The 23,369-nt window shown below is 42.2% G+C and overlaps 1 protein-coding gene across 1 annotated transcript in view; it reads right to left on the bottom strand.

Annotated features, from left to right (window-relative positions):
• Positions 1 to 17,691, bottom strand: part of SPTLC2 (serine palmitoyltransferase long chain base subunit 2) — a 110,010-nt gene extending 92,319 nt beyond the window's left edge. Inside the window, exon 1 of the mRNA XM_059373640.1 lies at positions 17,468 to 17,691. Within this exon, the coding sequence (XP_059229623.1) occupies positions 17,468 to 17,596 (129 nt within the window). The 5' untranslated portion in view covers positions 17,597 to 17,691. The remainder of the gene's footprint in view (positions 1 to 17,467) is intronic.
• Between the last annotated feature and the right edge of the window lie 5,678 nt (positions 17,692 to 23,369).

Below are 23,369 nucleotides of genomic sequence, written 5' to 3'. Positions count from 1 at the left end.
ACCAGTCTACCTTCAGACTTTCTGGAGAGAAATCATCTCTAAACTGTGTGAACAACTTTATTTTTAGGTCATATTTACAGCAACAAAAACCAAAAAAATAGAAAAATAAATGCTTCTAGGTTAAAATTAATAGGTAGAGGCAAGCTATCAATTTCACAGAACAACTAGATAAAACAACGGAGATTACTTAAGACAAGAAATAGTTTTTAAAACTATTTAAACTATTAAACTGCAGGTCCATGCAAACCAAAGAGGGCAAGATACACTAAAATTCCAGAGAGGGAAGAACCTTTCCTTAGTGAGCTGAAATTGCTAGTCATTTTCTCTCCTGGTAGTAGTTGCAGAATGTGAGCATGAATGATCATAACTGGGTTTGCCATAGGCAGAAATCTGCTAAGAAAAAGAAAAACCAGTGGAGCTTATGACAGCTCTATAGGATGATGTGACAGACTAAATTCTAGCACAGCCCCAGATGCAAGGCCAGTTTTCTGCACAGGACACTTACCAAGTGCTAGAGAAGCTGGAGAGCTGGACTAGACAGGTGACTTGAAACCAACCACACCCTTACAATGCTTCGCAGATCAAGTCACAGTAAAGGGAGAGCCTGCAACAAACACACAGTGGGTCCCAGCCTTAGACATCCTTTCTACCGAGGAGCTCAAAATCAGCATGATCATCTCATTCTTTTCAACAAATATTTCATTTCTGTATGTCAAGGACTGTACTCTGTACTGGAAAATAAAAAGAAGAGATACTCCGGGGTGCATGGCTGACTATGTCAGTGGAGTGCATGAGTCTTGGTCTCGAGGTTGTGAGTTTGAGCCCCACACTGGGTGTAGAGACTACTGAAAAATAAAATCTTTTTTAAAAAAGAAGATAAAAAGGGCAGTGGGTGGCTCAGTGAGTTAAGCCTCTGCCTTTTCGGCTCAGGTCATGATCTCAGGGTCCTGGGATCCAGCTCCACATGGGACTCTCTGCTCAGTGGGGAACCTGCTTCCCCCTCTCTGCCTGCTGTTCTGCCTACCTGTGATCTCTATGTGTCAAACAAATCAATAAAATCTTTAAAGAAAAAAAAGGAGATAAAAAAGTAAGAGATAATCCTAGTATTCACAAATTCTTCAGGTTTTTTTTTTTTTTCACCAAAGGATGCAAAGAACAGCATGGTTTTTGAGATAAAAAAGAATAAGGAAACTAACTATTTGAAAGAATATTGTCAAAAGGGATTTACATTTAAATATGCAGGATAAAAAATACAAAGTGAAAAGCGTTTCTTTTACAAGTGATTCTCTCTTCCTCTTCACATGACTAAATGACAACACCAAAAACAGAAGATTAAGCAATCTGTCTAGTCATAAGAAAACTCAACTCAAAGTTGGGATTAGAATCCAAGTCTTTACATTTTCCACTTACTGCCATTTCTTAGTCATATTTCTGAGATTTTGTATGGATCCAGTTTTTCTTCAATGATTTCAGAAATACTACAACTTAGTCTGATCATTTTAAAATCATCATTAATATTAGACTTTCACTCTAAACTCACCCTTTGTGCTCCTTTTTGCTCTTCATATAGAATTAGCTAATTTTGCCGTCCATATGACTAGCTATATTTGGACTGAGGTAAGTAGTTATATGAGCTTCCTCTGTTAAGAAAATGTCTGTTTTTAGGAAATCAGAACACTAATTTTGCTGTCCTTTGCCTCCATATACAAGCCCAGCCTGTACAGGAGGTGATGAAGATACTGTCCTTTAGCAAGTACGGCAGCTTTCTGACAGGTAGCTCGTTTACAGTCCCATTGGTGATCGCAGACCAGGTTTCTCAGCCCAGCACTTAGCTCCAGGCGGAGCTAAGGTGAAGACACAAGCCCTGGGGCAGGTGCACTCCATGTGTTCGGGGAAGGGCAGAGAGGCCCACCTGGCTGGAGGACAGTAACCTGGGAGGACATGTTCGAGAGCCAATGATACAGAGCCTTGTAAACCAGCAGAAACCGTCTTTTGTTGTCAGTGATAAGAAGCTCTCTGGAGAGCGTCATGCTCTGATTCATGTTAAAGCAGTTCCCCAATTCTTTTAAGAAGTTTGTCTTAGAGAAGTGCTATTTTAACCCTTTTCCCCCAAAAGTATAAAAGCTACCCTTAATTTGGTGTTTATCACCTTTTTAAAAATAAATATCTTTTGTTAAAGATTTTATTTATTTTTTAATTTATTTGACCGAGAGAGAGAACGTGAGAGTTGAACACAAGGAGCAGGAGAGGGAGAAGCTGGCTCCCTGTGGAGCAGGGAGCCGATGCAGGGCTCAAACCCAGGACTCTGGGATCATGACCTGAGCCGAAGGCAGACACTTAACGACTGAGCCACCCAGGCACTGCCAAAATAATACCTTTCTTACATAAATACATAGCCATAAACAATACAGTATTGCCCTGCATGTTTTTAATCCTTATATACATATCATACTGTATGTATCTTTCTGCAACTTTTGTTTAACAATATGTGTCTGAGATTTGCCCATGTGAATAATACAGATCTAGATTAATCTTTTCAGTGCTATATTCATTGTAACAATATGCCATACTGGTTTTTTTTGTTTGTTGTGGGGGTGGGGAAGGGTGGATAAGTCATGCTCCTACTGATGAAAAGCTAGATTACTTCCAACTTTTTGTTCTTATGTTTTTACAGTAAACTTTCTTAAACACGTCTCCTTGTGCCATGAGCAGAATTTCTTCCGAAAACCATGTGACACAGGTTGAATTGATCCTCCCAAAAGTAATGTGTTGAAACCCTAAGCCCTAATACCTCACATATTACATGTACATAAGTTTGATATAAAAATGTTTCTCGGGGTGCCTGGGCGGCTCAGCAGGTTAAGCCTCTGCCTTCGACTCAGGTCATGGTCTCAGGGTCCAGGATCGAGCCCCACAACAGGCTCTCTGCTCAGCAGGAAACCTGCTTCTCCCTCTGTCTCTGCCTGCCTCTCTGCCTACTTGTGATTACTTTCTGTCGAATAAATAAATTAAATCTTAAAAAAAAAAAAAAAAGATGTTCTTTCTTAGTTTAAGCCGGAACAAAAATGTTTGAAAACCTCAGCTGCTGTATATACCCACAGACAAACTGCATAGGGTAGTCATTAGGAATGTGTATTTCAACTTTTGTAGAAATTGCAAATTGTTCTCCAAGGCAATTGTACCAATTTGTGCTAAAAGCACCTGTATACAGTTCCCTTTGCAACATAAGATTGTCAACCTTTAATATGATCGTATCTTTACAGCTTTCAAAAGCTACAGATGAAAACAGTTACTTAACCGTTTTAATTTATAGTAACTTGAACAAAGTGAGGATGGGCATATTCACGTATTTTCTAATCAAGTTCCTTCTTTCCTATGAATTGACAGTTCTTCTTTCGCCCATTTTTCTCCTGGAGTGCAAGCTTGTTTCTCCCTAATTTATAAGGCTTTCTGATCCGGATACTAACCCTTTCTCAGTGATATGCTAAAAAAATGTCTCCTCCCAGGCCATGGCTTGTTTTTTCACTTTTGGTGTCCCTTTGTTTATGATGTCATATTTTATTGGAATAGATTTAAAATGTCATTAAATTCGTTCTTTCCAAGTGTACAGTTCAATGGTTTTTATTACATTCACACAGTAGTACAACCATCACCACAACTTAACTTTAAAACATTTTCATCACCCCAAAAATAAACTCCACCCCTGGCCCTGGCAAACTCCTAGTCAACTTTCTGTCTTTATGGATTTACCTATCCTAACATTTCATGCTAGGGGAATCATGCAATACAGAGCCTTTATGTCTGGCTTGTTACACTACACATAATGTTTCTTTCATCCATGTTGTGACATGTATCAGTTCTTTATTCCTTTTTATTGCTGAAGAATATTCCACTGTATAGTATAATCCACAGTATAATCCACTGATTATATTTTATCTGTTCATCAATTTATGGATATTTGGCTTGTTTCCACCTTTTGACTAGTAGGAATAATGTTCCTATGAGCATTCACGTACAAGTTTTTGTGTGTACATATGTCTCATTTTTCCAGGGAGTAGAAATGGTGAATCATATGGTAAGTTTATGTTTAACACTTTAGGAACTGTTTTCCAAAGTGGCTATACGATCCCACCAGCAATGTATAAGCGTTCCAATTTCTCCACATCCCCACCAACACTTGTTAATGGCTTTTTTTTTTTTTTAAGATTTTATTTATTTATTTGACATACAGAAATCACAAGTAGGCAGAGAGACAGAGAGAGAGGAAGAAGCAGGCTCCCTGCTGAGCAGAGAGCCCTATGTGGGGCTCCATCCCAGGACCCTGGGATCATGACCTGAGCTGAAGGCAGAGGCTTTAACCCACTGAGCCACCCTGGCGCCCCTTGTTAATGGCTTTTTATCTTAACTATCCCAGTGTGTATGAAGTGGTATTTCACTATGGTTTTGATTTGCATTTCCCTAATTGACTGACACAGAGCATCTTTCCATGGGGTTATTAGCCATCTGTACATCTTCTTCAGAGAAACTATCTATTCAAATCCTTTGTCTGTTTGAAAATTGAGTTGTCTTCTTATTGTTGAGTTGTAAGTGTACATTACATATTCTAGATAATAAGTCCCTTATCTACTATAGGATTTCAAATATTTTCTCCCATACTATGGATTATCTTTTCATTCTCTTGATGGTGTCCTTAGAAATACCAAATGTTAGAAATAACAAAAAATTACAAATGTTCATTTCGACCTACTCCAAGGTTGCTTATACCTTTAGAGTCATATCTAAAAATCCACTGCCTAATCAAAATTCACAAAGATTTATACCTATCTGTTTTCCTAAAAATCTGACAGTTCTTAACTCTTACATTTAGGTCTTTGGTCCATTTTGAGTTAATTTTTTTGTATATGGTATGAGGTAGACATCCAAATTAGTTTTTTTGCATGTAGATATCCAGTTATCCCCACACTATTAGTTGAAAAGGCCATCCTTCGCCCCCTGAACTGTCTCGGTACACTTACAGAAAAATCAACTGACCATAAATTAAGGGTTTATTTCTGGACTCTCAATTATAGTCCATTGATCTCTAGGTATATCTTTATGGCAGTACCATACTATCTTGATTACTATGGCTTTATAGGGAGTTCCGAAATCAGGAAGGGTGAGTCCTCCAGCTTATTTCTTCAACACTTTCAACACTTTGTCTCTCCTGGGTCTCTTTTATTTCCATATAAATTTTAGGATCAGTTTGTCAATGTCTCCAAAAGAGTCAGCTGGGACTCTGACAGGGGTTGCATTGAATTCATAGAGTATTACCATCTTAACAATTTTAAGTCTCTCTTTTTAAGTAAGCCTTATCGTCAAGTATGGGGCTTGAACTCATGACTCCAAGATCAGGATCCCATGCTCTGGGTCAGCCAGGCACCCCAATAGTTAAGTCTTTTTTTTTTAAAGATTTTATTTATTTATTTGACAGAGATCACAAGTAGGCAGAGAGGCAGGCAGAGAGAGAGGAGGAAGCAAGCTCCCTGCTGAGCAGACAGCCCAATGCGGGGCTGGATCCCAGGACCTTGAGATCATGACCTGAGCGGAAGGCAGAGGCTTTAATCCATTGAGCCACCCATGCGCCCCAAGTCTTTCTTTTTTTTTTTTAATGTTATTTTTTCAGTGTTCCAAGAGTCATTGTTTATTCATCACACCCAGTGCTCCATGCCTTCCTTAAAACCTACCACCAGGCTTTCAATTCTAGAACATTGGATGTCTTTGCATTTACTTAGATCCTCTTAAATTTCTTTCAAAATGTTTTGTGGGTTCCAGTGTGCAAGTCTTGTACTATTTGTTAATTTTTTTCCTAAGCATTTTCTTTTTGATGCTATTGCATGCAAAAGTTTTATACAGTCAAATCTATCAACCTTTATAATCTGTGCTTTGGTGCTTTTAGGAAAATCACTCTATACTCTAAGGTCATAAATATTTTTTCCTAAATACTGAGTTTTATATTTATTTTTATTTTCACATTTGAGTATCTAACAACCTGGCATTGACTTTATAGACCGGTGTGAGGTTGGGATATGTTTTTTTCCCTCTTCTTTTTTCATATAGAAAAAAATTTTTCTTCTTTTTCCATCTTTTTTCCCCTTCTTTTTCCATATAGAAAACCACCTGTCTCTGCATTAATACATCCCCCACTGATGTGAAATGCCACCACCATTATCTATCAAACTCCGTATTCACGGGTGCTCCTTCTGGAATAGAAACTGCCACTTTCATTATAGCTTTATGCTATGTCTTATTATCTAATAAAGGTGATTTCTCCTACCTAATTTCTCTTCCTAACTGCCTTGGCTCTTTCTGGTACTTTGCTTTTGCACATGAATTTTAGAATCAATTTGTCAGGAAAGAAAGAATGAAAAAGAGAGTGAAGGAGAGAAAGAGAGACAGAGAAAGAAAAAACCCAAAACATTTAGAGGGTAGGACTCTACACTGGAACTGCCCTGACTTAAAGATCAATTTGAGGAAAGTGACATTTGAACCATATTTTCACCAAAGGATTTTAGGAACCTAAGATGATTCTGTGTTACATTATATTTTGAGATACTAGTTTAATTCATTTAAAGATGAGGTTTGGATCACTTAAATTGTTGTCAATTACACTTTAGAAATCAGAAAACTTTAAAAAATATCTCTAAAGCTTCCTTTAAATTCACTTAAAAATGATATTCGGATTCTGATCAGAATAATATATATACACACATTTATATACACATATACTTTCTGAGTGACACTATTTCTAGGCATTTATCCTTATGAAAAAATCAAAAGTGTGAGATATATAAAATGTTCACATATTGAAAATATGGGGGAAAGTCTACACATCATGCACAGGGATTCATTAAACAAATTACACTATAGATTCATATTATGGAATTTATATACCCCTTAAAAGAATGATGTTTGTCTTACTGATTGGTGATAGGATGTATTAATGATATTAAGCAAAAAAAAATTAATGATATTAAGCAATTTATTTTATGTAAAATTGCACCCCCTCCCTGCCTATTACACATACACAAACATATATATATATTTGTATATTTATGTATTGTGTGTGTGTGTGTGTGTGTGTGTGTGTGTTTGTCTAGCAGGATATACATCAAAATGATATAGTGGTTATCTCTGGCTTGTAGAATTTCAGGAGATATTTATTTTCTTTATACTTTAATGTGTTACTTTAACGTTTTGCAAGAATGATGTTTTTCCAACTCTAGTATTTTCACGTAAAACTGCACCTAAAGTATGTTGACTTTAAAACAGAAACACTATGGGGCTCCTGGGTCACTCAGTTGGTTAAGCATCTACTTCAGCTCAGGTCATGATCTCAGGGTCCCAGGATGGAGCCTGGCATCAGGCTCCCTGCTCAGCAGGGAGTCTGCTTGTCCCTCTTACTCTGCCCCTCCCCTAACTTGAGTTCTCGTTCTGTCAAACGAATGAAATCTTTAAAAAAAGAGAAACAGGGGCACCTGGGTGGCTCAGTGGGTTAAAGCCTCTGCCTTCGGCTCAGGTCATAGTCCCAGGGTCCTGGGATCGAGCCCCGCATCGGACTCTCTGCTCAACGGGGAGCCTGCTTCCCTTCCTCTCTCTCTGCCTGCCTCTCTGCCTACTTGTGATCTCTGTCTGTCAAATAAATAAATAAAATCTTTAAAAAAATAAAATAAGAGAAGAGAAACACTACATGTGTCCATTTTAAATTTTATTGACAATATGCAAATGTTCCTACTGGGTATTTACCCTACAGATACAAATGTAGTGATCTGAAGGGGCATATGTACCTGAATGTTTATAGCAGCGATGTCCACAATAGCCAAACTATGGAAAGAACCTAGATATCCATCAACAGATGAATGGATAAAGATGTGGTGTACACACACACACACACACACACACACACAGGAATACTATGCAACCATCAAAAGAAATGATATCTTGCCATTTGCAACAACATGGATGGAACTAGAGGGTATTATGCTGAGCCAAATAAGTCAATCAGAAAAAGACAAATATCATATGATCTCTCTGATATGAGGAATTTGAGAGGTGGAGTGGGGGATCTGGCGGGTAGGGAAGGAAAAAATGAAGTAAGATGGGATCGGGAGGGAGACAAACCATAAGAGACTCTTAATCTCACAAAACAAACAAACGGTGGTTGGGTGATGGACTTTGGGGAGGGGAGGGTATGTGCTTTGGTGAGTGCTGTGAAGTGTATAAGCCTAATGATTCAGACCTATACCCCCGGGGCAAGTAATACATCATATGTTAATAAAAATATGTTAAAAAAATAAATAAAGCATTGAATTCTTTTTTTTTTTTAAGATTTTATTGATTTATTTGACAGACAGAGATCACAAGTAGACAGAGAGGCAGGCAGAGAGAGAGCAGGGGAAGCAGGCTCCCCGCTGAGCAGAGAGCCCGATGCGGGACTCGATCCCAGGACCCTGGGATCATGACCCAAGCCGAAGGCAGAGGCTTAACCCACTGAGCCACTGAGGTGCACCAAAGCACTGAATTCTTTAAAAAGAAAGAAAGAAAGAAAAAATATCCAAATGTTCAAGAAATACTTGTTAAAACTGAAAAAAATATAAACCTTTTCAGATATGTAAACTCTGATGAGGAGTAACACAGATACTATTTTCCTTAAGGACAAACTCTCTCCCTGGAATTTTTAAATCCCCATAAGAGGGTTCCTGGGGTCACTGTAGCATTGGTGCCTACCCCCATGCCAGTCAGTCAGGACTAGGAAAACGGTCCTGCTGCACAGATGTGGCCACCAGGGGCCTACCCCCATGTATCAGAGACCATCTGCAGAGAAGCAAAAGTGATGTTAACCATATAGTCCCTCAGGCGCTGTCCACTCCAGAACTGCGTAGAGGGCACGGAGTTACAGAACAGGTCAGAGGCGGAAGAGTGCTCAGAACCAGAAGCAGATTCTGGCAGAGCTGCCCTGGTACACCCATATCCTGACCGCGGCATCCCCTGTTGCGCCACGATGCTTATCTGGAGGTCGGAAGGTGCTCCAGAGGAGATGTGGGTGGCAGGGTTGAGCGGTGATTCCGGGGCACAGCCTTGCTGCCCAAGTGCACAGGATGCCACTGAGCTGAAAAAGTGCCAGGGCGTGTACACGTGGCTGTCTCCGTTTCTGAGTTTTCAAAGAGGAAAATCACATAATGTCAAAATACATTTGTTTCCCAGCAGCTTTGGAAGCACTTCCAGCCCATCCACAGAAGATACTTACTGACCAAAAGTATCCCGATTGCAAGAAAAAATATGGACTCCCTAATTTTCAAAAGTTGCCTGTGGAAAGGGACACTTCTGGAAATACGTGTTCGGAGTGTGGCATAACCTGTGGCATATCGAAATTAAACCCCTCAAATGTTACCAGTAATTTCTGAACTGCCAAATCTGGTCGCTTAATAGAGTAAGATACACCAGGCTACACCAACTAACTAACTGGGACAGTCATTTAAAGAGTCTGGAATTCAGTCTTTAGAACATGGTGCTTTTATTTGCCCTGCAAGGTCCTTGTGAAGATCAGACCGGTGAAGCCAGGGAGCGGGGTGGGGGGTTGCGGGGGTGGTCCTGGTCACAGTAAAGAGTACCTACTGTAATTGCACCTTTGGTCTCCCACCACCAAGATGCTGCTTACCCCTCCTAACTGAAACAGCCTCCCTTTCCTTCTTTTTTTCTTTCTTTTTTTTTTTTAAAGATTTTATTTATTTATTTGACAGAGAGAGATCACAGGAGGTGAGAGGAAGGGAAGAGATCACAGAGAGAGAGGAAGGGAAGCAGGCCCCCTGCTGAGCAGAGAGCCCGATGTGGGACTCGATCCCAGGACCCTGAGATCATGACCTGAGCCGAAGGCAGCGGCTTAACCCACTGAGCCACCCAGGCGCCCTGTCTCCCTTTCCTTCTCATACCACTTCCTAATGCTTCTGTTCTCAGGATCAACCGTCCCCAGCAGTGTGTGAGTCTTCCAGTAACATTATGACTCCCCAATATTACACCCTTCTAGCTTTCTCTTCTTGCTTAATGCCATCTTCTATCTGCTTCACCAACTTGTATGGCTTCAACTATCACCCATCCATTCCTTCCACTAAGATTTCCTGAGTTCCTATCACACAGCAGGCACAATGCAAATATGGTAGTCACCCCCATTATCCACGTGTTCAGTTACCCACGATCAACCACAGTCTGAAAGCAGATGATCCTCCTTCTGACATATCATCAAAGCTCAACAGCAGCCTTAATGCTGTGTCACAATGCCTACGTCATCCCCTCACTCCGTCCCATCATGCAGGCATATGATCATCTCACATCATCATAAGAAGGGTAAGTACAGTACAATAAGATATTTTGGAAGATCACATTCACATGACCTTTATTACAGTATACTGTTTTAATTTTCTATTTTGTTATTAGTTATTATTGTTACTCTCTTACTGTGCTTAATTTATAAATTAACCTTTATCATGAGTATGTTTATATAGAAAAAAAATAGTATACACGGGGTTCAGTACTATCCACTATATACAGTGGGTTCATGCATCCACTGGTGGTCTTGGAACATGTGGCCTGCAGATAAAGGGGGCTACTGCAGTAATATCTCAGATCTTTGCTGAAAGGGCTTACTAATTAGGCAGCAAGAGGCTTATTTAGAATAAGTCAAAACCTTCACATGTGAGAGGTCAGTACTTTACCTACACAATAGTTTCTAAACTTCCCAGATTACAAAATTTGTTGAATACTTTCCCCAAGCTCAGTATGTGTTATTTGGAGTAAGGCTGGGTCATACCCACGTCTCAGTACAGCTGCATATTTCACTATTACTAGAAATGATCAGAAAGCAGCAGACTGGTTAAGACAGACCACATTAACCCCCAACACCGGGGGTTATCACAATCCTTTAGGGTCCTGTAGTACACATGTATTATTTCTATAATCAGAAGCAAAGTATTTTAAAACAAATGGGAAAATAGCAACCTGAACCTTTATAATGGGCCTTGAAGGTAGCCTAAAGACAACAAAAGTTAAGGTAAATTTTCTGAGATTAAAAGTGTGAAGAGCAAGGACTTACTTAATCAGTCACAAACTACAAATTATATTATGGAAGTCTTCTTAGGAGCTATTTAGAAGGCAACTGACTTCTGAGGCCACAAACCATGTCTTTAATCAAGTAAGGCACACCCACTCAGAATGCAAACAGTCTCTACCCATCCCTCTCAATTGCCCATTCTGCCAATAAACACTACCTCTTTCTTTCAAAAACTGAATCTAATTGAATCTCAACCAATTAACTATCTTGCCCAGAGCACTATGAAGTTTCTAGGGCACCTAGGCCAACCCCAAAAAGTGGGTAAGTTTGCTTTCTTTGAATAGGCAAGTTTTAAAATACTATCTTTAGAACATAGCAGTTTATATATTAAATACTGGTCTCATTTCCCAAGAATCTGTATTAAAAAGAATTCCTGAATAACTCAAATGACTCTGGCATCTTTCAGATCTAGCTAGCAAGATCTGAGATGTTCTTCTGAAAACAAAAAGCATTCAAAACAAAGATCTATCTAGTCCCACAGCTGTAGTTACAGCATTATTTCTGCAAAGCCTTGAGGTCTTCGGATATCTCACCAGGACTTCAAAACTTGAACAGGTATCCAGGCCATTCTCGATACTCCTCCCATTCTTGTCTCCTAACTAACTTACCAGTTACTGTTTCCTCTCAGGGGAAACAAAAGCTGGTGGCTCTTTAGTAAAGCACCCTTCATTAGTTATTCATCTGCCGCCTGTTCCGTATAAGGAACAGTGCCAACTCTTTGTTCTCTCTGCTTTGCTTGTCCTAAAGAACGTGACTATTGCCCCACGTCCTCCTTAGAATCTTAGCTATTTTGGCAGCTTTAAAAAGCTGTCATCATTCTAATATCTCATTAAAACTACTTAAAAAAAAAAAGATGTTATTTATTTATTTGACAGAGACACAGCAAGAGAGAGTGAACACAAGCAGGAGGAGTGGGAGAGGGAGAAACAGGCTTCCTGATGCAAGGCTGGATCCCACTGAGCTAAAGGCAGAGGCTTTAACCCACTGAGCCACCCAGGTACCCTAAAACTACTTCTAAAGGGAACAAAGTTAGGCTCAAAAAAGTCTCAAAGGCAGATAGTTTCTTTCCTTCAAAACTCGTTGACTAATTAAGGAAAGTAAATTGCATGTCCAAAACTCAAAAGTTTTATAAAGAAATGGAAGATCTTTTAAAAAGTGCTGTAAATAAGGAGCTCTAAAAGTAAAAACAGACAGTATTATATTTTAGGTACAATGAAAATATGGCATTTATTTAATCAAACATTAAATCCACAGTTTAAAAAAAACCTCTTGTAATTAAAATCACTGAACATTGCAACATGCTGCTGAAAAAATTTCCTGCAAATTCTCTAGAGGTCTTTAAAAATAGGATAGAATCATCTATCAAGATTAGTTTTAATAAAGTCCTACAAAAGGATAATGGGACTGAATTACATAAACCCCTAAAGGTTTCTTCCAGCTCTAATTTTGCCAAAGCTTCCAATTCTAACTCTTTCAGTTTCCCTAGTGCTAACTGCCACCCTTTACCTCAAATAAAGGCTGACCCTCCTCTCCTCTGAATGGCAAGGGAGGAAAAATCACTGCTTTATCGCTCCTCTTCTTGTGCAAACTCTGTGTATACTGTCATCATTAAAAACCAGTAATGTCTACCCATGGCTGCTGTAAAAAACAGAACCCAATACTGTGACACTTCTAAACTCTCAGAGCTACCACACTCCCAGCACTTCTGACACCTGATGGGGGGGGGCAGTTTCCACTCCCCCAAGCACTTCTGTGACACCAGCTGGTATCAATTTAACTCAGTTCTGACACACTCTACTCAGAGATAGTGTCAGATCCCTCAAGTGAAGGGCCTGGTCCCGCAAGACTGCTCCCCCTCTCCCCCTGCTTCAGGTGCCTGTGGCCAAGTCCAGGCTGTTCCCTGCCCACAGAACCCATAAGCTATTAACCAGGTTCCCACCACTTCCTCTTCTGGTTGATAATTTGCTATAATGGCTCACAGAACTCAGGAAAACTATTTACTTACTGTTTCCTAGTTTATTATAAAAAGATGATAAAGGATACAGGCAAGGTGTGTGGGAAGGGGCTGCCACTCTCCTAGCATCTCCACAGGGTCAGCAACCCGGAAGCTCTCTCAACCTGGTACTTTGGGGATTTTTACGGAGGCTTCGCCACACAGGCATGAACAATCATTAACTTCATTTCCACCCCCTTCCCCTCTCTGGAGAATGCATGGTGGGGCTGACAATTCCAAGCCTCTGATCTGGTCTTTCTGGTGAGCAGCCCCCATTCAGGAGCCCACCCAGTGCCACCTCACTAGAGCGAAAGACACTGCTATCACCAGGGAAATTCCAAGGGATTTAGGAACTCTGTTTCAGGAATAAGGGTCAAAGACTAAATATTAGAACAAAAGATGTTCCTAGTATTCCTATCACTTAGGAAATTACACAAGTTTTAGGAGCTCTGTGCCAAGAGCCAGAAGCAGAAACATATATGCATACTTTTTCCCTATGATCTCATAGCTACAATGAAGAAAAAAAAAATTGTTGGTAAGGATGTGTAGAAATTGGAAACCCTGTGCACTGTTGATGGAAATGTAAAATAGTTTATTTAGCTGCTGTGGAAAACAGTGTGGCATTTCCTCAAAAAATTAAAAATAGAATTAGCATATGATCCAGCAATTCCACTTCTGGGTATACATCCAAGAGAACCGAAAGCAGAGTCCTGAAGCGGTATTTGCGCACCCCTGTTCAAAGCAGCATTATGCACAATACCTAAGCCCTGAAAGCAACCCAAGCGTCTGCTGAAATGAACAGCTAAGCAAAATGCGATATGTACATGCGATGGAATATAATTCAGTCTTAAAAAAGAATGAAATTCTCGGTTAAGCATCTGCCTTCAGCTCAGGTCATGATCTCCAGAGTCCTGGGATCAAATCCCACACTGGGCTCTCTGCTTAGCGGAAGTCGGCTTCTCCCTCTCTCTCTGCTCCTCCCCCTTGTTCACGCTTGCGCATTTTTTTTCCTCTCTCTCAAATAAATAAAATCTTTAAAAAAAAAAAAAAAAGGAAAGAAAATTTTGATACACACTGCTACATGGATGAATCAGGAGGACATCATACTACATGAAATAAGCCAGACACAAAAAGAAAAATACAGTATGAATTCATTTATACTAAGTACTTACAGTCAATTCATAGAGAAAGAAAGCAGAATGGTGGAGTTACTGTTTAGTTACTGTTCAGTTTTGCAAGATGAAAGAGTTCTGGAAGTGGACGGTGGTGATGGTTGCACAACATGATGAATACGTTTAAAGTCACTGACCTGCACACTTACAAATGGTTAAGATAGTACATTTTATGTGTTTTACCACTATAAGAAAAAACTGGAGGAAAGAACCCAGAAAACAAAACCAGCAATGTTGGTTGTTTTACATACCCTTTTTTTTTTTAAAGATTTTATTTATTATTTATTTGACAGACAGAGATCACAAGTAGGCAGAGAGGTGAGCGAGGGGAGTAGCTCCCCACTGAGCAGAGAGCCTGATGCGGGGCTCGATCCCAGGATCTTGGGATCATGACCTGAGCCAAACGCTGAGGCTTTAACCCACTGAACCACCCAGGCACCCCTTATACGCCCTTTCTACCACAGGATCTATTTACTCAAACTCTAAACCCAAATCCAACAAAGGGCAAGCACATATAACCTATACCTTCAAACACTAAAACTCTCGAGAGTGTGAAGGAATCCTAACCTCTCTCCTGTTCATTAAAAGACAAATAGTGGGATATGTGAGGAAATGAATGTATATTCCAGGTTTAAAAACTCTAAATTTAGGGAGCCTGGGTGGCTCAGTTGGTGAAGCGACTGCCTTCTGCAGTCATGATCCCGGTCATGATCCCAGAGTCCCTGGATCAAGTCTGCGTGGGGCTCCCAGTTCCATGGGGAGTCTGTTTCTCCCTCTGACCTTCCCCCCACTCATGCTCTCTCTCTCTTTCTCCCTCAAATAAATGAATAAAATCTTTAAAAAAAAAAACCTCTAAATTTATATTTTAGTTAAAAGATGACACACAATTGCACACTTAACATCTTATGTGTATTTTTATGGCATAATTGGCAACATTTCCCCTAGAAAGTAGGGGAAAATAAATATGGGTTGGTGCACTATCACTGTAACTGAAACAAAACCAACTTAAAGTATTTTAAAGATACGCTTGTTCCCATGAAGTTACCAAAAACCTCTCTTTTACTTAAGAAAACAAAACAAAACAAAAACCTAATAGATAATAGTCCTCACATTCATGTACAAAGCTATATCCCTAAAGTCTTTGTTTTAAAGATTTTTATTTATTATTTATTTGACAGAGATCACAAATAGGCAGAGAGGCAGGCAGGAAGAGAGAAAGGGAAGCAGGCTCGCTGCTCGATCCCAAGAACCTGGGATCATGACCTGAGCCGAAGGCAGAGACTTAACCCACTGAGCAACCCAGGCGCCCCAAGTCTTTGTTTTAAAAACACTTGTGACAAAGAGTTTTCTAGAAGTGATAACTGGAAGCCTAACCATTTTTTCAGGCATTCCAGTAGCCCAGTCTTCCAGATGCCACTACAGTGACTTGAGTGGAATTTTTCACTAAAATACACTAGAAAAAAAATCAGCCAGATGCTAGAGTCATACACATTTTAAAATTTCACTTTAGCAACTTGATATGTCTTCATCTTACTATTAGTTGGCAACCTCTAAAATAATATTGTACCTATAAATGCTAGACTATTAGAGATCATGGGAGAAATTTACTATTAAATCAGAACATAACTCCTATGTTAAATGAAAAGAGCTCCTGAACACAAAACACCTCTGAACACCTTTCTCTTGACTTCCTTTTCCCTATTAAAAAATCATAATCCACTCCTTCATCTGCAAAGTATTTTCTGACTCTCACCCATCAGGTTTTCCTGTTACATTATCACAGCAAATTTGTCTTATTAGCCATTTATGTTGCTAAAAACAACAACCCCTTACACAGCCAATAATGAGAGTGTTCTTACACTTCCTCTCTCACTCAATTATTTCTTTAAAAATGACAATAAATATTTGGAATCTGTGCATTATGGTGCTTTCAACCTTACAACTTCAGGGGAGGTCAAGGCTCTTTCATGTGTTTTCGCTCCAACTCTCACAGCCTTGCTATGTCAACATGACCCAGAGGAATGATTTTATTTTCTGTTTCACACTAAACAGTAACAGGCCTATCTATCCCATCTACTGACTGGGGGGAGGAAGCTGCTACATATCTATATTAAAGACAAACTAAATCACAATAGTCACACTACTGCTGTTCAGAACAGTTGACTTTGGCGCAAAAAAACCCCAAAAAAACAGAAATAAAAAAAAACACGTTTTCCTTAATATCTAAACGGTATGTATAACTATTAAAGTCAACTGCAAATCTTACAACACTGTTCCAGCAACACTGATCTCTTCATCTTTTTAACCAGATCCTCTTTAAAAACACATTTCAGGAGAATCTGTCCATCCAGAGAACTGGAAGGCTGTTCCTAATTACTGCCTTCAATTCAAACCTTTTCAAAATATTTCAGAACTCCCTGGACTTGGCTGGGATTCAGCCTTGGTTAACTGGTTTGGAGACTCATCACAAGTCACCCCCTGGGTTCAGCAAGCCCCTTGGGTGACAGCACTCCCGCTCCCAGGGACCACCTAACTCAACCTGGAGCCCGGGATGGGGTCCCACCGCAGGCTGAGTAAGACCAGAAGGCTAGTGAGGCACCAGCCCGGGTTCACTGCCAGACGTGCGGTCCAGTGCCTTGCTTGCAGAAGGGCTAGGTATATGGTAGGAAGAGACCTGGGTGTTGATCGGTCTGGTATCACCGTCTAACTTTCTTGGCCTCCTGAGGCCCCCGAGGATGGTTTTCCTGGGAGGGTTTCAGGACTCTAAGAGGAAGCAGTCGCCTCGAGGACATAAGGCGGGAGCCTCGAGAGAAAGAACCAAGAGCCCTCGAGTGGACCCTCCCCGAGGGCCGGCGCGTATTTCTGGCCAGATCGGCGGGAGGAAGGTCCTCGGACTTGGAGCAGAGCCCAAACCTCCGGAGGACGACCTCCGACGCCGAGACACGAGGGAGCCCCCACGCCGCCCTTGAGCCTCCCGCTTGGGGCAGGCCCGGTCAGCGCCGGGACACCGCCGCCAGCACACCTGAGCCGCGCCCGGCGCCCGACCCCGCGGACGGTCACCGCGACCTCGCCCCGCCCCACCGCCCCCTCTGCCGGCTCCGCACGGACGCAGCTCGCGGGGTCCCAGCCCGCCACCTCCGGCTCAGCCCGGCCCCACCATACCTGGCCGGCGGCGGCTGCGGCGGCTGCGGCGCTGCTCCTCACGTACCCATTCCGCACTTCCCCGTTCGCCACGCAGCCGTTCGCCCGAAGCGGGCGGCGGCAGCAGCAGCCTCCGGGTTCCGGCCGCATCGTCCCGGCAGCACCAGGCGCAAGGCAGGCTCTGTAGGCGGCGGCCCAGGCGGCGGCCGCTCCAGTCCCGCTCCGCACCCCACCCACCTCCCCGAAACCGGAAATGGCTGCACGCCGCCGCCAATTACCGGCCCGGCCGTCACAGGGGGCGGGGCCCGCTCCCGCGGAGGCGGGGGCTCGCCCGAGGCCCCGCTGCCGAGGGGAAATGGGGCGGGGCCGGCGGGCAGGAGGGACCGGAGCCTGGGGACTGCTGGCCAATCTGGAGGAGGGGAGGCGGATCCCAGGCTGCGGTCGGGCCAGTCACGGGCGACAGCAAAGGCGGCTCGCCGGTGTCGAGGAGGGGGTCTGGGGAGGGGTCGGCGGCCCCTCGGTCCGCGCAGAGGAGGCGGGGCCCAGGAAGAAGTCGGCCAATTAGAATGTGAGGAGAGGAAGGGGGCTGAGCCCTGGTGTCCAGAGCGGGTAGCCGTTCCCCCTGCACAGGTGGCGCCCTCTCTGACCTTGCCTCCGGGGAAGTTCTGGGATGGGAATTCTAGGCGGTGACAGGGCTCCTTTATTTAATCAAGGAATTCCTATGTGGGTATCTATAGAATAGCATTTTTGGCATTCTCTCAACATTCTTCAGTACGCTGCCTACATCAGCACATTTCTTAATAATTCGGATGCCTCTTTGCCCTTCACATTTGTCCCTAATCAGGGTTTTCTGACAATTTCCTTTAAAGAGTACTTCCTTGAGAGTCAGGAAACCTGGCCTCATTCCAACTCTGCTAATAACTGAAAGACATACCTCCGGTATTTAGCCACGTTCGGAGCCAACTTCTCTAAAATAGAGTTAATACTTTGTTTCATAGGCTCACCCATCATGATGCCTGACCCATAGTAAAAGCATAATAAATACTGTTCTGCACCCCTCGGGTTCTATCTTCCCATTGGGGTTAGAAAGGAAGTGGGTCTACATCATAACAAGAGACTTTTGGTTACCTACAAAAATTTAGTGTCGTAGTTAAGTATTTAACTGTGTCGTAAGTTAAGTATTTAACTGGTGTCGTAGTTAGTATTGACTCTGGAGGTACTCTGGGTTTGAATCCTGTCTGTGTCACTTATTAGCTGAGGGAGCACTATGTCTTCCATCTGTTCAGTGGAAATAATAATAGTTGTCCTGAGGATTTGCCTTAATACATACAGAGTATTTTGTATGAGACCTGGCCACTGGGGGCGCCTGGGTGGCTCAGTTGTTAAGCTTCTGTCTTCGGCTCAGGTCATCATCCCAGATTCCCAGGAGCAAGCCCGGCATGGGGGCTCCCTGCTCCACGGGGGGCTTGTTCTCCCTTCCTCTCCCCCCTGCTTGTGTTCCCTTTCTCCCTGTATTTCTCTCTGTCAAAAAAAAGATTAATAAAGTCTAAAAACAACAACAACTGGTCATTGGTAAAAATTCATTAGGTGTTGGTTATTTTTTAAAAAGATTTATTTCTTTTAGAGAAAGAGAAAGAGAGAGTGTGAGTGGGGAGAGGCAGAGACAGAGAGAGAATCCTCAAGCAGACTCCCCACTGAGCATGGAGCTCTACTTGGGGCTCAATCCCAGGACCCTGAGATCATGACCTAAGCCCAAATCAAAAATCAGATGCTCAACCGACTGGGCCACCCAGGCACCCCAAGTGTTGGTTATTTTTAATTGCTGAATGGGCATATAAGATCCCCTGCTATCAGCTTTTCATGGTTTAGGAACTAAACAATCTCACAGCAAGTGGACAGAGCAAACACCTTCTTTGAGTCAATAAACACTATGATCCCAAAGAATATAAATTCGTGAAAAGAAAATGTGTGGCTTGTACCTCATGGCGCTTGCATTCTAATGAGAGAAAAGACGGCCAAGTGTTAACACAAACAGCAACAAAAGGTCTACAGAAGGCTGGAGTTCTCATGAGGATGGCTGGACTGCAGTGACAGGTCTAGAATTTCCATGCAGACAGTTTTTCAGGGTAGGAATCAGTTGGAAGCAGAGCTAAGGGATTTAATCGAAGCTCAGATAGTAAGCTGAATGAATTTGGAAAAGACCTGGGAAGATGTTGTAGGATGAGCTTACTCTTCAAGAATGAGCAGTATTTGGAGAAGTAAGGGGAGGGTGTTCCCAGGAGAGGGAACCTTCAGCAGGTCAGGTACAGAGGCTGAAAAGAGCAAAGCCTTCAACTGGAGCCTAAGAGTGAGGACCAGCATCTAGATTAGAGGAATCCTGTTAGCTAGTCCCTCTCTCCGGAGGGCGGGACACAGGTCCTTGTCTTGTTCTGCCACTTACTCACCATGTGTGGTCTTGGATGAGTCATGCAACATCAGCCTTGGTCTCCTCACCCATCTTACAAAATTAATACCTGTACTACTTACCTCACAGGGCTTTTGTGACCATCAATGATATAATCCACACATGATCTGATAACCTTGCACAGCATTGCTAAATCACAAAAAGGATGCCACAGAAGGCAGTAGGCAACACCCCAGGCTCCCTACAAACAGGAAACAGCTCCTTCCAGACGCATAAGCCACCTCACCACCATTTTACTGAGTTCATATGCAAAGTTCTGGGCTAGGCACCAGGGTTACAAGTCTTCCTTCAAGATTGCTCAAACCATTCCAACTGTAAAACCTTTCTTGAACTCCAACCTCCTCACAAAATTAGTCTCTTTCTTCACTGTGTAAGCAAGAATGTGCCACATTATTTGTGGATTTTTTTTTTTTTTTTTTGAGATTGAGATTACAGGGTGGTTCAAAGCAAGAGCTCCATGGTCACACAGAATTGGAGACCCAGCTCTAGCACTTAAAAGCCTTGTGACTTTGGCAAAGCTACATGACTTCCCTGTGACTCAGTTCCCTTGTCTGTAAAATGAAACATACCTTAAAGAGTTGTGAGAATGAAAAAAGAAAAGTATTTAGTCCCAGGGCCTGGCACATAATAGTTAATAAGTGCTAGTAATCATTTGTGGACTAAATGAATTATTTGCTAAATGAAGGAGGGAATGAATACATTTATACCCCTGACTAGACAGAAAGCAAGCTCCTTGAGGTCAGGGGATTGTCTAATTCATGTCTGGGTTCCTAGCACCTAGCACAGTGCCTGGCACATAATAAATACTCAATAAATGTCTGATGAGTAATACATGGACAAATGAATGAAAATCTGGCCCTGACTCCAAGGAGCCTTCTATATCTGGCGACTGTGTTAAGATTCTTGTGATTGGGCGCCTGGGTGGTTCAGTGGGTTAAGCCGCTGCCTTCGGCTCGGGTCATGATCTCAGGGTCCTGGGATCGAGTCCCGCATCGGGCTCTCTGCTCAGCGGAGAGCCTGCTTCCCTCTCTCTCTGCCTGCCTCTCCGTCTACTTGTGATTTCTCTCTGTCAAATAAATAAATAAAATCTTAAAAAAAAAAAAGATTCTTGTGATTGCAGCTAACATAGGTCAATATTAGAAAACTTCATCAAGAAAGGTAAAATAAGGGACGCCTGGGTGGCTCAGTTGGTTAAGCAGCTACCTTCGGCTCAGGTCATGATCCCAGCGTCCTGGGATCGAGTCCCACATCGGCCTCCTTGCTCAGCGGGGAGCCTGCTTCTCTCTCTGCCTCTGCCTGCCACTCTGCCTGCTTGTGCGTGCACTCTCTCTCTGACAAATAAACAAATAAATAAAATCTTATAAAAAAGGTACTCTGTTTCAGTATAAAAACTAGTGTTGGATAATAGAAGTAATTATCTGATCCTGGCCCTGAGATCATCACTTGGTCTTTCCTTTCCAAACTTTTTTTTTAAAAGATTTTATTTATTTGAGAAAGAGAGAAAGCACAAGCAGGATGGAAGGGTAGAGGGAGAAGCAGACTCCCCACTGAGTCTGACATGGGGCTCAATCCCCAGACCCTGGGATCATGACCTGAGTGGAAGGCAGACACCTTACTAACTCTACCACCCAGGCACCCTCCTTTCCAAACTTTCCATGCTTGTTCATTCATTTTTGTATCTGGCCAATTGTTCGACAAATACTTTTTTCTGGACATCATGTTATTACACCAGGTACTACAAACACAATGAAAGGGCACCTGGCTGGCTTAGTTGGTAGAGCATGTGACTCTTAGAGTTGTTAGTTTGAGCCCCATGTTAGGGATTGAATTTAATTTTTAAAAAATACAATGAGGTTAATGGTCATGAATTTGGGGTACAAGGGCTTCCAGACACAGCACCGGATGAGGGTAGCTTCCTATTGGATCACTTTGGTGAGCAAAAAAGCTTTAAAGAGAAATTCATTTTCCCTGAAAATAAATTACAAAATGCTTTGTGCAGAAATGAATCAAAAGACTATTTAGAATGCAGAGTGGAGAGGTGGCTGATGGCTCAAGAACCCCTGAAAAAACTGAATCCGAATTCAGTTTGATGGGAAACCAGAGGCAAATATTACTTTCTTTTTATTTTAAGATTTTATTTATTTATTTGACAGACAGAGATCACAAGTAGGCAGAGAGGCTGGCAGAGAAGGAGGAAGCAGGCTTCCTTCTGAGCAGAGAGCCCGATGTGGGGTTCGATCCTAGGACCCTGGATCATAACCCGAGCCGAAGGCAGAGGATTTAACCCACTGAGCCACCCAGACGCCCCTTAAGATATTTTTTTTTTTTAAAGATTTTATTTATTTATCAGAGAGAGAGGGGGAGAGAGCGAGCACAGGCAGACAGAATGGCAGACAGAGGCAGAGGGAGAAGCAGGCTCCCTGCTGAGCAAGGAGCCCGATGTGGGACTCGATCCCAGGACGCTGGGATCATGACCCGAGCCGAAGGCAGCTGCTTAACCAACTGAGCCACCCAGGCGTCCCAAGATATTTTTTTTAAAGCAATCTCTACACCCAATGCGGGGCTCAAACTCACAACCCCTAGATTAAGAGTTGCTGGCCCCCATGAGCTAGTCATATGTCCCCCCCTTTTATTCGTAAATATTTTTTTTAAAAGTGTTAGGTTATAAAAAAAATAAAGAGTGTGCAGCAGAGTTCCTAGGGAGACCCATGACAGGAGGTGAGAATGTGGAGCCATGCCTGCTTAGTGAGGGGACACATGGACCTCCATGAAATGGTGACTTCATATGGTAATACACTGCTTGCTTCTCAATACTGACATGCTGAATGTTCACAGCTTCAGCCTCTTATAGAGGCATTATCAGAAAACCATTCCCTAGCAAGATGGTTTCCTTTTTGTACTCATAAATATATACATGCTGGTTTATTTCCTTTTTTAAAAACAAAAAGAGCATAAACTTGGAAATAAGAAACATAATCTTTGCCCTTGTGGAGCGTATAGTCTTGATTTACAAGAAATGGGTTGTTAAGTCCCTTTTTACTACTCCTAACCCAATACAGTGAGTGAAAGAGTTTGATTCTCTCCCAGAGTTTCTGGCCTTACTTTTGCCAGAAAATCTTGGATAATATTTTTGGACCATTTTCAGTGGCAATATTTGTACCCACAAAACTGAGTAGGCCCTGGGACAAGAGCTTAAAATTGCATTATTATTTCGATGCCTGGGCTCTTTAAAGGAATGATTTCATGCAAAGATGAAACTTTAATAGGAATGGTGGTTCCTGGTTGGTTCAGGGCACCTGCAAAGCCCCCAATAGAGTGAGTTTAATCTGTGTCTAAGGTAGGACTCCTGGATGACTCAATTGGTTAAAGGCCTACCTTTGGCTCCGGTCATGATCTCAGGGTCTTGGGATAGAGATCCTTATCAGGCTCCCTGCTCAGCAAGGGGGTCTGCTTCTCCCT

Source organism: Mustela nigripes, chromosome 13 (assembly GCF_022355385.1).
Source record: "Mustela nigripes isolate SB6536 chromosome 13, MUSNIG.SB6536, whole genome shotgun sequence".
Lineage (NCBI taxonomy): Eukaryota > Metazoa > Chordata > Mammalia > Carnivora > Mustelidae > Mustela > Mustela nigripes.
The sequence above is the reverse complement of the archived record's forward strand: the minus strand, read 5'-3'. Positions and strand labels throughout refer to the sequence as shown.